At 38.0% G+C, this 16,570-nt stretch overlaps 1 protein-coding gene and 1 non-coding gene across 2 annotated transcripts; both read left to right on the top strand.

The window, feature by feature from the left end:
- The first annotated feature begins 10,028 nt into the window (after positions 1–10,028).
- On the top strand, positions 10,029–10,132 carry LOC112704717 (small nucleolar RNA R71). The gene has a single exon (XR_003155327.1). It is a non-coding gene; the product is annotated as a small nucleolar RNA R71 (small nucleolar RNA).
- A 4,749-nt stretch (positions 10,133–14,881) lies between these two features.
- On the top strand, positions 14,882–16,242 carry LOC112702873 (josephin-like protein). Its single transcript, XM_025754090.3, has 2 exons — positions 14,882–15,102; positions 15,410–16,242. Exons 1-2 carry the CDS (start codon positions 15,019–15,021, stop codon positions 15,884–15,886), a joined length of 561 nt encoding a protein of 186 aa, XP_025609875.1. The 5' UTR covers positions 14,882–15,018; the 3' UTR covers positions 15,887–16,242.
- The last annotated feature ends 328 nt before the right edge of the window (positions 16,243–16,570 follow it).

The raw sequence follows: 16,570 nt of genomic DNA on the forward strand, positions 1-16,570 counted from the left end.
ATTGCCCAAATTAGATTTCGAAAAGTTAGAGTGAGAATTTGAGGATTTATATGTGATTTTTGAACTCAGTGGGATTGTCTGAGTCAGAAAATGTATTTTCTGCGAAAAACATTGAAAAACTCGCAAACCGACAGTTGAACCGATTGAATCGGTTCAAGTCTACTCGGTGCTGCGCGAGAAAAAGTGAAAACAGCCAAAAACCTTAGAAAAATATTAGAAATAAAAAATCGGGCATTAATTTTAAAGGTTTGGCCCGAAGTTGGGACAAACGGGCTAAAAACGCTAATGGGTTGGACTGGCCCAAGTTGGGCCCAAGCCCAACATATATAAGGGCTCATTAATGAACCCTTACCCTCTCACAAACACACACACATCAGAAATTGAAAGAGGGAGAGGTGAAGAGATTGAGCACTATTCATCATCATCTTCTCAAGCTCATATCTTGAGCTACAGAGCTCCGATCGCTGCACCGTTTACGGCTACACGTTCCTTGTGAAGAGCTCTACAAAAATCATATAAGAAACTGGTAAGGAAAGCTCGAATCCCTCTCAGTTTTTCTCCTCAAAATTTTTGAGTTTTTAGGGCTTTGTATTAAATGAGTTTTTGTGATTTTGGATGTTTAGGTTCACTCTAATTCTTGCTTAGCATTGGGTTTTGGCTTCCAAAGCTATTGGAAAAGGTAAGAGCTCTTGAACCTTTGTGAGATTATGTTTATGTTGAACCCTAAGTTGATCTGTGGTGATTTATATATATATATATATATATATATAGCTTGATTATTGTGAGTTTGGAGCTTGTTGGAGTTACCTTGGGGGTTGGATTGTGGTTGAAAGCTCATTTGGTGCTCAATTTTGAGTTTTGGACATATTGGGAATCGGCCAAGGTATGGTTTCGGTTTTCTCTATGTAGTATATAATATTTATGGACACTTAGGCTAGTGACCCATAGGATAGGTTTGGATTTGAATGGTTGTTGAGTTGTTGAATGATGGTATATGATGATTTATGATGAATTGATGATTGTTGAGTTTGACTATGATGATGGATAATGATATGATGAGGATGAATGATTTGAGAAGTTGAGAAGTGAATTATGTTGATATATGTGACATTGATGTTGATGAATTGGTAATGTAGTTGGAAAAATATTAATGAGGTTTGATTATAATGTGATATATTGATGTTGAGGTTGAAGATGAGGAAAGGTGAAGGAAAATGTGGTAAGTTTGGTGTAATGTGACATAGAGGGTTGATTTTGATGATAATTGAAGATTGGAATGGTTTGGTATGGTTTTGGTTGTGTTTTACAAGAATTTGTGAAAATTGTGAAATTGGGTAAAAGTTGGTTTTTGGTAAATTTTGCTGATCATAACTTTGACTTGATTTTCAAAATTGGTTGAAATTTGTTTAGAATTAAAGTTCATTGAAAACCCTTTAAATTGATATAAAGTTTGCAAAATTTGGAATTTCGTAGAGGAAGTTATAATCATTCAAAGTTGGTGTTAAAAATCTGAAATTCTGCAAAGTTGAAGAATTTTATGATTTGGTATGTGTGCACGCACAGCCTAGTGCGCACGCACACCTCTGCGAAAATTTCAACCTGTACGCATGCACAGACCTATGCGTATGCACACGCAAAGGCATGCAATCTATTTGTAGCGCTAGCACAGCTTGTGCGCGCACATACCAATGGAAAATTGCAACCTGTGCGCACGCACACGTTGGGAAGGCCAATCTGTTAAGGGCGCTAGCACAGCTTGTGCGAGCGAAACAGAATTGTGAAAATTTTTACCTATGTGTACGCACAACCTTATGCGTACGCACACGTTTTAAACTCTCTAGAGTGTGCGCGCGCACACCCCTGTGCGTACGCACACGTCCTGTTTCTCAAAATTTTACTTTGTTTTCAACTATTCTACCTTCCCAACAAGGTTGTAAGCTTTTATAACACTATTTTAAGACTCTTGTGCCTAATTTTGGACATTTAAAACATGGGAAAGATCATGAGGGTTTTAGATGGTATTATTTGGAAAACTTAGAAAACTGAGGCCTAGGTTTCGGGTGTATTAAGGATGGTTTGATGGTATGTGATGAATGGTTGATGTATGAGATGGAAATTGAGGAACTATTGAGTTCAAAATGAAAATGTGAATTGACAGTTGTTGAGATAAGTCGAGGACTCGAATGTGTGATGAGAAATCACTGATGTATTGAAACTGTTTTCTGAAAAACCACTGAACTACTTTTTATATTGAGATTATGAGACGCTATGCGCCCGGAAGGGACGGCAGTTGGATCCCGCCTATCAAGGTAGCGGCAACGTAAGGGCGGTGGTTCGTCCCGCTTGCATTGATATATGAGGTCCGTGGCAAGAGTATCCCTCTCGCATCCCTTCGGATCAATAGAGCGTGCAGGCGCAAAATCCTGGACAGTGATCGGAGTACTATATTTCGGGGGTTCCCATATGATGATTCCGAAGGGCGACATCTCCATGGAGATGTGTCAGGTTGGCAGTTGAACCGACAATGTGATATCACAGCCAGTAGGACAGACATTCATCATGTGCATTTTCTATCTGTTTGTATGCTTTGCCGACTTGATATCGTTTGCCTATTTGTATAACATGTCTAATTGCTACTTGAGTCTTCTACTTGTGATTTACTTGCATTGTATATAATTGTGACTTCTACTAGGATTGAGGAGGTTCGGAAGGCGATGGCGAGGGGATCGCATGGAGGATAGGTTAGTAAAGGCTGTGGGACAACGGTGTTTGGTTAGAATAGAAATTCCTTAATATAGAGTAGTACCCTATTTATTTATGTTAAGATATATTATGCTTATTTGTTTTAGGATGTTTTAAGTTTAAATTCTTGTGATGGATATGGAGTCTAGGATTGCCTTTGGCATCCCGAGGTCTTATATCCTACATCACTGAGCACTGTTACCATATTGAGAACCTCCGGTTCTCATACCATATTTCTGTTGTGTTTTTCATATGCAGGTCACAACCCACCTCGGTGAGTTGCTTGGATGGTGATAGAAGCGGAGGATTATGATACCTTTTGGAGTCTTTTGTTTATTTTGTTTATACATCTCTCACTTTTGTATTTTGTTTTGCATAGAGGCTTGTTTTTTAGAGAACAAAACTTGTATAAGCTCTTTTAAACTTCAGTTTCTAGTTGTCTGTACATATGGCTAGCCGGCTTAAATTCCGCGAGCCGTGGCTAGATTCTTATGATATTATACTATGATATTTTGTTATATCGTATCTTTTCTTGTGCTTTAAGTTAGTAGCTTCGTTAGTTGGTGGACGAAATTGTGATTCATTTGTTATTCCATTTTGCAAAATTCATTGCTTTTCATTCCCTGGTAATGGCGCCAAAAACATGATGCCAATACCATAGTTCACAACTCCGTTCAACTTAACCAGCAAGTGTACTTGGTCATCCAAGTAATACCTTACGTGAGTAAGGGTCGATCCCACAGAGATTGTTGGTATGAAGCAAGCTATGGTCACCTTGTAAATCTCAGTTAGGCAGATTAAATTGGTTTATGGGTTTTCGAAAATTAATAATAAAAAGAAAATAAAAAGGATAGAAATACTTATGTAATTCAATAGTGGGAATTTCAAATAGGCTTATGGAGGTGCTGTGCTCCTCTTGAAACTCTACTTCACTACTCACTCTTTCTTCAATCCTTCTTACTCCTTTCCATGGCAAGCTGTATGTAGGGCATCACCATCATCGGTGGCTACTTTCAATCCTCTCGGGAAAATGGTCCTATGCGCTGTCACTGCACGGCTAATCGTCTGGAGGCATCACCCTTGGTTGATGGCTACATCCCATCCTCTCAGTGAAAATGGTCCAAATGCTCTATCACAGCACGGCTAATCATCTGTCGGTTCTCAATCAGGTTGGAGTAGAATCCATTGATTCTTTTGCGTCTGTCACTAACGCCCAGCCTTCAGGAGTTTGAAGCTCGTCACAGTCATTCAATACCGGAATCCTACTCGGAATACCACAGACAAGGTTAGACTTTCCGGATTCCCAGGATCCTACTCGGAATACCACAGACAAGGTTAGACTTTTCGGATCCTCATGAATGCCGCCATCTATCTAGCTTATACCACGAAGATTCTGTTGGGGAATCTAAGAGATATGCGCCCGGCCTAGAGTAGAACGAAAGTGGTTGTCAATCACGCGCGTTCATAGGTGAGAATGATGATGAGTGTCACGGATCACCATATTCATCAAAGTGTTGTGCAACGTATATCTTGGAATAAGAATAAAAGAGAATTGAATAAAAAGTAATAGTGATTGTATTGAAACTTGAGGTACAGCAGAGCTCCACACCCTTAATCTATGGTGTGTAGAAACTCCACTGTTGAAAATACATAAGTAAAAGGTTCAGGCATGGCCGAATGGGCAGCCCCTGAGTGATCAAGACACCGAATTATCAAAGACTAAACAGTCAAAGATTAAACTGTCAAAAGATATCTAATACAATAGTAACTTATCCTATTTATACTAGACTAGCTACTAGGGTTTACATGAGTAAGTAATTGATGCATAAATCCACTTCCGGGGCCCACTTGGTGTATGCTTGGGCTGAGCTTGATCTATCCACGAGCTGAGGCTTTTCTTGGAGTTGAACTCCAAGTTATGACGTGTTTTGGGCGTTCAACTCCGGATCATGACGTTTTTCTGGCGTTTAACTCCAGACAGCAGCATGTACTTGGCGTTCAATGCCAAGTTACGTCGTCAATTTCCGAATAAAGTATGGAATATTATATATTGCTGGAAAGCTCTGAATGTCTACTTTCCAATGCCGTTGAGAGCGCGCCATTTGGAGTTCTGTAGCTCCAGAAAATCCATTTCGAGTGCAGGGAGGTCAGATTCCAACAGCATCAGCAGTCCTTTTGTTAGCCTTTTTCAGAGTTTTGCTCAAGTCCCTCAATTTCAGCCAGAATTTACCTGAAATCACAGAAAAACACACAAGCTCATAGTAAAGTCCAGAAATGTGAATTTAACATAAAAACTAATGAAAACATCCCTAAAAGTAGCTTGAACTTACTAAAAACTACCTAAAAACGATGCCAAAAAGCGTATAAATTATCCGCTCATCACAACACCAAACTTAAATTGTTGCTTGTCTCCAAGCAACTGAAAATCAATTAGGATAAAAGGAAGAGAATATACTATAAATTTCAAAATATCAATGAATATTAATTCTAATTAGATGAGCGGGACTTGTAGCTTTTGCTTCTGAACAGTTTTGGCATCTCACTTTTTCCTTTGAAGTTTAGAATGATTGGCTTCTCTAGGAACTTAGAATTTCGGATAGTGTTATTGACTTTCCTAGTTAAGCATGTTGATTCTTGAACACAGCTACTTATGAGTCTTGGCTGTGGCCCTAAGCACTTTGTTTTCCAGTATTACCACCGGATACATAAATGCCACAGACACATAACTGGGTGAACCTTTTCATATTGTGACTCAGCTTTGCTAGAGTCCCCAGTTAGTGGTGTCCAGAGCTCTTAAGCACACTCTTTTTGCTTAAGATCACGACTTTAACCACTCAGTCTCAAGCTTTTCACTTGGACCTTCATGACACAAGCACATGGTTAGGGACAGCTTGGTTTAGCCGCTTAGGCTTGGATTTTATTTCCTTAGGCCCTCCTATCCATTGATGCTCAAAGCCTTGGATCCTTTTTATCCTTGCCTTTTGGTTTTAAGGGCGACTGGCTTTTTCTTTTTCTTTCTATTTTTTTTCGCAAGCTTTTTGTTTTCACTGCTTTTTCTTGCTTCAAGAATCAAATTCATGATTTTTTCAGATCATCAATAACATTTCTCTTTGTTCATCATTCTTTCAAGAGCCAACAATTTTAACACTCATAAACAACAATATCAAAAGACATATGCACTGTTCAATCATTCATTCAGAAAACAAAAAGTATTGTCACCACATCAATATAATTAAATTAAATTCAAGGATAAATTCGAAATTCATGTACTTCTTGTTCTTTTGAATTAAAACATTTTTCATTTAAGAGAGGTGAAGGATTAATGGAATTTATTCATAGCTTTAAGGCATGGTTACATACTAATGATCATGAAGTAGAGACACAAAACATAGATAAACACAACATTAAAAACCGAAATCAGAAAGAAATAAAGAACAAGGAATGCATCCACCTTTAGTGGCGTCTTCTTCTTGAAGGACCAACAATGTCCTTAAGCTCTTCTATGTCCCTTCCTTGCCTTTGTTGCTCCTCCCTCATCGCTCTTTGGTCTTCTCTTATTTCTTGGAGAATGATGGAGTGCTCATGATGTTCCACCCTTAATTGTTCCACATTGTGGCTCAAATCTTCTAAGGAGGTGTTGAGTTGTTGCTCTCAATAGTTGTTGGGAAGAAAGTGCATCCCTTGAGGCATCTCAGGGATTTCTTGATGATGAGCTTCCTCATGCATCTCTTGAGAACCGTGAGGGATCTCTCTTGCTTGCTCCATCCTCTTCTTGGTGATGGGCTTATCCTCTTCAATGGGGATATCTCCTTCTATGATAACTCCAGCTGAGTAACATAGATGGCAAATAAGGTGAGGGAAGGCTAGCCGTGCCATGGGTGAGGGCTTGTCGGCTATTTTGTAGAGTTCATTGGAGATGACCTCATGAACTTCTACTTCCTCTCCAATCATGATGCTGTGAATCATGATGGCCTGATCCACAGTAACTTCAGATCGGTTGCTTGTAGGAATGATGGAGCGTTGAATGAACTCCAACCATCCTCTAGCTACAGGCTTGAGGTCCAGTCTTCTTAGTTGGACTGGCTTGCCTTTGGAGTCTCTCTTCCATTGAGCTCCTTCCACACATATGTCCATAAGGACTTGGTCCAACCTTTGATTAAAGTTTACCCTTCTAGTGTAGGGGCGTTCATCTCCTTGCATCATGGGCAAGTGAAACGCCAACCTCACATTTTCCGGACTAAAATCTAAGTATTTTCCCCGAACCATTGTGAGATAATTCTTTGGACTCGGGTTCATACTTTGATCATGGTTCCTAGTGATCCATGCATTGGCATAGAACTCTTGAACCATTAAGATTCCGACTTGTTGCATGGGGTTGGTTAGGACTTCCCAACCTCTTCTTCGGATCTCATGTCGGATCTCCGGATACTTATTTTTCTTGAGCTTGAAAGGGACCTCAGGGATCACCTTCTTCTTTGCCACAACATCATAGAAGTGGTCTTGATGGCTCTTGGAGATGAATCTTTCCATCTCCCATGACTCGGAGGTAGAAGCTTTTGTCTTCCCTTTTCCTTTTCTAGAGGATACTCCGGCCTTAGGTGCCATTGATGGTAATGGAAAAACAAAAAGCTTATGCTTTTACCACACCAAACTTAAAATATTGCTCGCCCTCGAGCAAGAAAGAAAAGAAGAGAAGAAGAGAATAGGGTAGAGAGGGAGAGAGGTAGGTTCGGCGAAGTGGGAGAAGATGGGTTTGTGTTGTGTGAAAATGAAGTAGAATGGAAGGGTATTTATAGGGAGAGGGGGTAGTGTGGATTCGGTCATTAGGGTGGGAATGGGTGGGAAAATGGTTTGAATTTTTGAAGGTAGGTGGGGTTTATGGGAAAGTGTGGGTTGATGTGAGTGGTGAATGGGGTAATTGGGAAGAGGAATTGAGGTGATTGGTGAGAGTTGTTGGGAAGTGTGACATGGGGAAAAGTAATCACAAAAATAGGATTAGGAGGTAAGGTGGGAATATGTTAGGTGGGGATCCTGTGGGGTCCACAGATCCTGAGGTGATCCCGTGGGGTCCACAGGATCTGAGGTGTCAAGGAATTCCATCCCTGCACCAAATAGGCATGTAAAATGCCTTTGCACACCATTCTGGCGTTTAAACGCCCATTGGTGCACGTTCTGGGCGTTCAACGCCCATGTAAAGCATGTTTCTGGCGTTGAACGCCAGTTTCATGCTTGTTACTGGCGTTCAGCGCCAGCTTTTCTTCTCTAGGCACATTCCTGGCGTTCAGCGCCAGAATGTTGCTTGTTTCTAGCGTTCAGCGCTAGAATGGTGCTCTGTTCTGGCGTTGAACGCCGGCCAGATACATCTTACTGGCGTTGAACGCCAGCCTGTGCGTCCTCCAGGGTGTGAATTTTTTCTTCTGCTGTTTTTGATTCTGTTTTTAATTTTTATGATTTTTTCGTGACTCCTCATGATCATGTACCTAATAAAACACAAAATAATAATAAAATAAAAATTAGATAATTAAAATTGGGTTGCCTCCCAACAAGCGCTTCTTTAATGTCAATAGCTTGACAGTGGCTCTCATGGAGCCACAAGGTGATCAGGTCAATGTTTGTGTAGTCCCAACACCAAACTTAGAGTTTGGATATGGGGTCTTAACACCAAACTTAGAGTTTGGTTGTGGCCTCACAACACCAAACTTAGAGTTTGACTGTGTGGGCTCTTCTTGACTCTGAACTGAGAGAAGCTCTTCATGCTTACTCTCTTTCGTCACAGAGGGATGGCCATGTGCCTTAAACACAAGGTAGTCCCCATTCAATTGAAGGACTAATTCACCTCTGTTGACATCTATCACAGCTCCTGCTGTGGCTAGGAAAGGTCTTCCAAGGATGATGCAATCATCCTCTTCCTTCCTAGTGACTAAGATTATGAAATCAGCAGGGATGTAAAGGCCTTCAACCTTTACTAACACGTCCTCTACTATTCCATAAGCTTGTCTCAATGACTTGTCTGCCAATTGTAATGAGAACAAGGCAGGTTGTACCTCAATGATCCCTAGCTTCTCCATTACAGAGAGTGGCATAAGATTTATCCCTAACCCCAGATCACACAGAGTTTTTTCAAAGGTCATGGTGCCTATGGTGCAAGGTATTAGGAACTTGCCAGGATCTTGTTTCTTTTGAGGTAGAATTTGCTGAATCCAAGTATCTAGTTCACTAATGAGCAAGGGAGGTTCACTTTCCCAAGTCTCATTACCAAACAACTTGGCATTCAGCTTCATGATAGCTCCTAAGTATTGAGCAATTTGCTCTCCAGTCACATCTTCATCCTCTTCAGAGGATGAATAGTCTTCAGAGCTCATGAATGGTAGAAGGAGATTTAATGGAATCTCTATGGTCTCTATATGAGCCTCAGATTCCTTTGGATCCTTAATAGGAAACTCCTTCTTGCTTGAGGGACATCCCAGGAGGTCTTCCTCACTAGGATTTTCGTCCTCTTCCTCCCTTGTGCATTTGGCCACATTGATCACATCAATGGCCTTGCACTCTCCTTTTGGATTCTCTTCTGTATTACTTGGGAGAATACTGGGAGGAGTTTCAATGACTTTCTTACTCAGCTGGCCCACTTGTGCCTCCAAATTTCTAATGGAGGATCTTGTTTCATTCATGAAACTGAAAGTGGCCTTTGACAGATCAGAGACTATATTGGCTAAATTAGAAGTGTTTTGTTCAGAATTCTCTGTCTGTTGCTGAGAAGATGATGGATATGGCTTGCTATTGCTCAGCCTATTGCGTCCACCATTGTTAAAGCCTTGTTGAGGCTTTTGTTGATCCTTCTATGAGAAATTTGGATGATTTCTCTATGATGGGTTATAGGTGTTTCCATAAGGTTCACCCATGTAATTAACCTCTGCCATGGCAGGGTTTTCAGGATCATAAGCTTCTTCAGAAGCTGCCTCTCTAGTACTGTTGGATGCATGTTGCCATCCATTCAGATTTTGAGAGACCATGTTGACCTATTGAGTCAACACTTTGTTCTGAGCCAGTATGGCATTCAGAGCATCAATTTCAAGAACTCCTTTCTTCTGAGATATCCCATTATTCACGGAATTCCTCTCAGAGGTGTACATAAATTGGTTGTTTGCAACCATGTCAATGAGTTCTTGAGCCTCTTCAAGCGTTTTCTTCAGGTGAATAGATCCACCTGCAGAATGGTCCAATGACATTTTCGAAAAAATTCAGATAGACCATAATAGAAGATATCTAATATGGTCCATTCTGAAAACATGTCAGATGGACATCTCTTGGTCAGCTGCTTGTATCTTTCCCAAGCTTCATAGAGGGATTCACCATCTTTTTGTTTGAAGGTTTAAACATCCACTCTCAGCTTGCTCAGCTTTTGAGGAGGAAAGAATTTATCCAAGAAGGCAGTGACCAGCTTATCCCAGGAGTCCAGGCTATCCTTAGGTTGTGAATCCAACCATATTCTAGCTCTGTCTCTTATAGCAAAAGGGAAAAGCATGAGTCTGTAGACTTCAGGATCAACTCCATTCGTCTTTACAGTCTCACAAATATGCAAGAACTCAGTTAAAAACTGATAAGGATCTTCAGATGGAAGCCCATAAAACTTGCAGTTCTGTTGCATTAAGGCAACTAGCTGAGGTTTCAGCTCAAAGTTATTGGCTCCAATGGCAGGAATGGAGATGCTTCTTCCATCAAACTTGGACGTTGGCTTTGTGAAGTCACCAAGCATTCTCCTTGCATTATTATTATTTTCGGCTGCCATCACCTTCTCTTGTTCGAAAATTTCTGAAAGGTTGTTTCTGGATTGTTGTAATTTAGCTTCTCTTAATTTTCTCTTCAGAGTCCTTTCAGGTTCTGGATCAATTTCAACAAGAGTGCCTTTTTCCCTGTTCCTGCTCATATGAAAGAGAAGAAAACAAGAAAAGAAAGAGAAATCCTCTATGTCACAGTATAGAGATTCCTTTATGTTAGTAGAAGGAGAAAGGGGTAGAAGAATCCAAACACAAGAGATATAATAAGTTCGGATTTTTAGATGAAGAGAGGTGAAGAGAAGTGTTAGTAATTAATTAATTAAATAGAAGAAGAAAAGAGAGGGGAATTTCGAAAATAATTTGAAAAAGGGGTTAGTATTTTTGAAAATTAAAAGGTATTAAAATTAAAATTTAAAACAAAAAGAATTTTTGAAAAAGAGATGAGATATTTTCGAAAATTAGAGAGGGAAAAGTAGTTAGGTGATTTTGAAAAAGATAAGAAACAAACAAAAAGTTAGTTAGTTGATTGAAAAAGATTTGAAATCAAATTTGAAAAGATAAGAAGATAAGAAGTTGGATAAGATATTTTGAAATCAAATTTTGAAAAAGATAAAATTTTGAAAAAGATAAGATTTTTAAGAAAAAGATATTTTGAAAAAGATTTAATTTTTTTTAAAATGAATTAACTAACAAGAAACTACAAGATAAGATTCTAGAACTTAAAGATTGAACCTTTCTTAACAAGAAAGTAACAACTTCAAATTTTTGAACAAATCACATTAATTGTTAGCTAATTTTCGAAAATTAGATATAAAGATAGGAAAAAGATTTTGAAAATATTTTGAAAAAGATTTTTGGAATTTTCGAAAAATAAAAAAAATGAAAAAGATATAATTTTTGAAAAAGATTTTGAAAAGATAAGATTTTTAAAATTGAAATTTTGACTTGACTTGTGAGAAACAACTAATTTTTAAAAATTTTTGACCAAGTCAACCCAAAATTTCGAAAATTTGGAGGAAAATGAGGAAAAGATATTTTTTTTATTTTTGAATTTTTAATTATGAGAGAGAAAAACAACAAAAATACTCAGTGCATAAAATTTTTAGATCAAAACAATGAATGCATGCAAGAATGCTATGAATGTCAAGATGAACACCAAGAACACTTTGAAGATCATGATGAACATCAAGAGCATAATTTTGAAAAATTTTTGATGCAAAGAAAACATGCAAGACACCAAACTTAGAAATCTTTAATGCATGGACTCTAACAAACAAAGAATGCACATGAAAAACAACAACCAACACAAAACAAGAAAACATCAAGATCAAACAAGAGGACTTATCAAGAACAACTTGAAGATTATGAAGAACACTATGAATGCATGAGATTTTCGAAAAATACAAGAAAAATTTTTAAAGCATGCAATTGACACCAAACTTAAAAATTAACACAAGACTCAAACAAGAAACACAAAATATTTTTGATTTTTATGATTTTCTATTTTTTTTGTATTTTTATTATTTTTTTTCGAAAATATACTTTAGAAAAAGGAAAATAATAATAATAAAAAAAATATTTTTGAAAGATTTTTGAAAACTTTTTGAAAAGAAAATTACCTAATCTGAGCAATAAGATGAACCGTCAGTTGTCTATATTCGAACAATCCCCGGCAACGGCGCCAAAAACTTGGTGGACGAAATTGTGATTCATTTGTTATTCCATTTTGCAAAATTCATTGCTTTTCATTCCCTGGTAATGGCGCCAAAAACATGATGCCAATACCATAGTTCACAACTCCGTTCAACTTAACCAGCAAGTGTACTGGGTCATCCAAGTAATACCTTACGTGAGTAAGGATCGATCCCACAGAGATTGTTGGTATGAAGCAAGCTATGGTCACCTTGTAAATCTCAGTTAGGCAGATTAAATTGGTTTATGGGTTTTCGAAAATTAATAATAAAAAGAAAATAAAAAGGATAGAAATACTTATGTAATTCAATAGTGGGAATTTCAGATAGGTTTATGGAGGTGCTGTGCTCCTCTTGAAACTCTACTTCACTACTCACTCTTTCTTCAATCCTTCTTATTCCTTTCCATGGCAAGCTGTATGTAGGGCATCACCATCATCGGTGGCTACTTTCAATCCTCTCGGGAAAATGGTCCTATGCGCTGTCACTGCACGGCTAATCGTCTGGAGGCATCACCCTTGGTTGATGGCTACATCCCATCCTCTCAGTGAAAATGGTCCAAATGCTCTGTCACAGCACGGCTAATCATCTGTCGGTTCTCAATCAGGTTGGAGTAGAATCCATTGATTCTTTTGCGTCTGTCACTAACGCCCAGCCTTCAGGAGTTTGAAGCTCGTCACAGTCATTCAATACCGGAATCCTACTCGAAATACCACAGACAAGGTTAGACTTTCCGGATTCCCAGGATCCTACTCGGAATACCACAGACAAGGTTGACTTTCCGGATCCTCATGAATGCCGCCATCTATCTAGCTTATACCACGAAGATTCTGTTGGGGAATCTAAGAGATATGCGCCCGGCCTAGAGTAGAACGAAAGTGGTTGTCAATCACGTGCGTTCATAGGTGAGAATGATGATGAGTGTCACGGATCACCATATTCATCAAAGTGTTGTGCAACGTATATCTTGGAATAAGAATAAGAGAGAATTGAATAAAAAGTAATAGTGATTGTATTGAAACTTGAGGTACAGCAGAGCTCCACACCCTTAATCTATGGTGTGTAGAAACTCCACTGTTGAAAATACATAAGTAAAAGGTTCAGGCATGGCCGAATGGGCAGCCCCCTGAGTGATCAAGAGACTGAATTATCAAAGACTAAACAGTCAAAGATTAAACTGTCAAAAGATATCTAATACAATAGTAACTTATCCCATTTATACTAGACTAGCTACTAGGGTTTACATGAGTAAGTAATTGATGCATAAATCCACTTCCGGGGCCCACTTGGTGTATGCTTGGGCTGAGCTTGATCTATCCACGAGCTGAGGCTTTTCTTGGAGTTGAACTCCAAGTTATGACGTGTTTTGGGCGTTCAACTCCGGATTATGACGTTTTTCTGGCGTTTAACTCCAGACAGCAGCATGTACTTGGCGTTCAACGCCAAGTTACGTCGTCAATTTCCGAATAAAGTATAAACTATTATATATTGCTGGAAAGCTCTGGATGTCTACTTTCCAACGCCGTTGAGAGCGCGCCATTTGGAGTTCTGTAGCTCCAGAAAATCTATTTCGAGTGCAGGGAGGTCAGATTCCAACAGCATCAGCAGTCCTTTTGTCAGCCTTTTTCAGAGTTTTGCTCAAGTCCCTCAATTTCAGCCAGAATTTGCCTGAAATCACAGAAAAATACACAAACTCATAGTAAAGTCCAGAAATGTGAATTTAACATAAAAACTAATGAAAACATCCCTAAAAGTAGCTTGAACTTACTAAAAACTACCTAAAAACGATGCCAAAAAGCGTATAAATTATCCGCTCATCATTAGTACGTTTTGCGTTTTTCAAATCCTGTTTTCATCGGTCTTCTAGATTATACTATTTTCTATTAGAGATATGTCGAATTGAACAATGTATATACTTTTGAAAACCAAATTGTTTCTTTTGAACCAAAATTTGGGTGATTATTCTTTTCTAAATATGCAAGCAATTCTATCTAGTTTGCCATGAAAGTTTTCTTTTTCTTTCTAGTATTAGTTCATGTTGTGAATGACTTTGTTTTGCAAATAAAACAGTTGTAAAGTTAATGTGAAACAGTGACATAGAATAATCTCTTGTTCTTTTTCTAATTTATTTTCTATTTTTTCCTTTGAAAAATAACATATTAGGTATTTTCTTTGATTGGAATGTAGAAGATAGTACAACTTTTTATGATTTTATTCTTTATTGTAACAAATTTTGAATAATTGTTGTTAGTTACTCTGAGAACCTTGCTGTTAGTTATTTTATTATAAAACAATTATTTCGGTTGAACTACGATTAAATCGATTGAACCTGTAAACTAGTAGCTAGAACGGTTCAATAATTGGTTCGATTTTTAGAACCTTGATTTTCAGTCCAGTTCTGATAACTATAGTGCAACGAATCAGGGTTTATAACTAGGTGAATGCTATGGTGCCTAAAAAGTGGTGCTTATTTACTAAAAAAGGTTAAAAAAATAATATTTAATTTAAAAAATATAATAAAGTGTGATCCTCTCTAATGAAAAAAATACTTGAGAGAATAAAGTGTGATCTTTTATCTTTAATTCTCTAAGTGGAACCAAAATTAAATAAAAAAAATAATAAAAAATTAGATTAACCACTTAGACAACATCCAATTTTTTTTTACCGGAGAATATCCAGTCCCCATAAAATGACCCCCGACAAACCCATTTCGTACCGCTTCGTTAAAAGCACTTGTGCACCTGAGAGAGTGATCCATTTCTACCCTTTGAGACAGTCTCACTCCACTTCCTGTTTTGACGTGTCCATTTATGGCAACGGAGAAGTCGCAAGTCTACCACGAAAGGCAGAGGCTTCAGTTTTGTCTATTGCACTCTCTCAACTCCCTCTTTCAGGTGCTCCTCTAAACCCTACTCTCTCAATTTTATTAATTTATTCATAATTTAGGTTTGCAAATCCATTTTACGAATTTATAGTAGAGCTTTACTGTTCAAGTTAATCTGAGCTTCGCTAGTTTAGGTGAATTCTAGAGATTGATAACTGTGAATCAATCATTGAATCTTCAGTTTCAACCCAATCTGATGCATATCGATCACTTGAAATTGATAGATTGGTTGTTCTTTCAATAAAAATGTGATTTTTATTTCAACTCATTATTCATAGTTGTTTTTGTTTTCCCTTAATCTTTTATATAATAATCAGCAAAAGGATGCTTTTAGTAGAGCAAGCTTGAATGCAATTTCTGAAAGGCTTGCACTTGATGATGGTTCCAATAGTGGAACAACAACATGGACACCACTTTCTGTGCTTTTCAAGCCCCATCACAATTCACTTACTGGAAACTATGACATAAATGTTCTGATTGCTGCATTGGAAGAGAAAGGAAAGAGTGTCGTGTGGCATGACCGTCGAAACACCGCATCCTCCATTGATCTTGACGTACCTGAAGATATCTTGATGGGGATTGTGATCAATGTCTCAGTGAGAAGGTTTGCAGGGATTTGGAAAAGTAGGCACTGGATTGCTTTGAGGAAGATTGATGGGGTATGGTACAACTTGGACAGTGACCTTGCTGCCCCTCAACCTTTTCGAGACGCACAAGAAGTAAGGGAGTTCTTGGATTTTACCATTGGTCATGGTGGGGAGGTTTTGCTTGTCATGAATGGAAAACAGTCTTGACACTTTTTAGAATTTTTCTTTTTTTTCTTAATTTTTTAAAAATGTGTTCTTGTTAGTTGAGTTGAATTTTTGTGTATATCCATGTATAGTACAAGATTTATGCAATTTTGAGAGAATGGAGCTTATACTTGGACCTGTGATGTCTCCTTGTGTCTTTGTTTTGTGTATAACAGTAGAAAACTGATTTTGAAGGATGTTAATAATGTGAAATAGTGTGCTCTGTATGTGGTTCACTTATGAAATCCATGCTTCATTTGGTTCTGTAAAGCATCCTTTGAACTGTTAGGGTTGGCTACTGCATGCCCTGAATTTTGATTCTTGATTGACTTATGGAATATAAGGTATTGACTGATTAATTATGTTTTGTTATATATAAAATGTATTTTCGTTATGACTTTGAATCTTACAATACAATTCACAAACCAATTGCTGTAACCTGGAGGTTACGGATTCAAATTCAAGAAACAATCAAACTCTGCTTGCAGAAATAAGGTTTCGTTTACTAGATAGGAGTTTAAGTACTGACTTAACAGCTTAAGCCCTTAACCATTGTGTACATCAGCATTAGGTAGAGATTATAATGGAAACTGACTATAAGCATTTGTTGGAATGGTTTTCTGAATGATACATGAATCGTTCTTTGCAGTTTCAGTATTATGTGCTAAGGATTTTCGGTAATGTTGT

Source organism: Arachis hypogaea, chromosome 7, assembly GCF_003086295.3.
Source record: "Arachis hypogaea cultivar Tifrunner chromosome 7, arahy.Tifrunner.gnm2.J5K5, whole genome shotgun sequence".
NCBI lineage: Eukaryota > Viridiplantae > Streptophyta > Magnoliopsida > Fabales > Fabaceae > Arachis > Arachis hypogaea.

Coding starts and splice junctions, on each gene's coding strand:
- LOC112702873 (XM_025754090.3), top strand. CDS start 15,019: ATGGCAACGGAGAAGTCGCAAGTCTACCACGAAAGGCAGAGGCTTCAG. Junction 15,103..15,409: donor CTCTCAACTCCCTCTTTCAG/GTGCTCCTCTAA, acceptor TATAATAATCAG/CAAAAGGATGCTTTTAGTAG.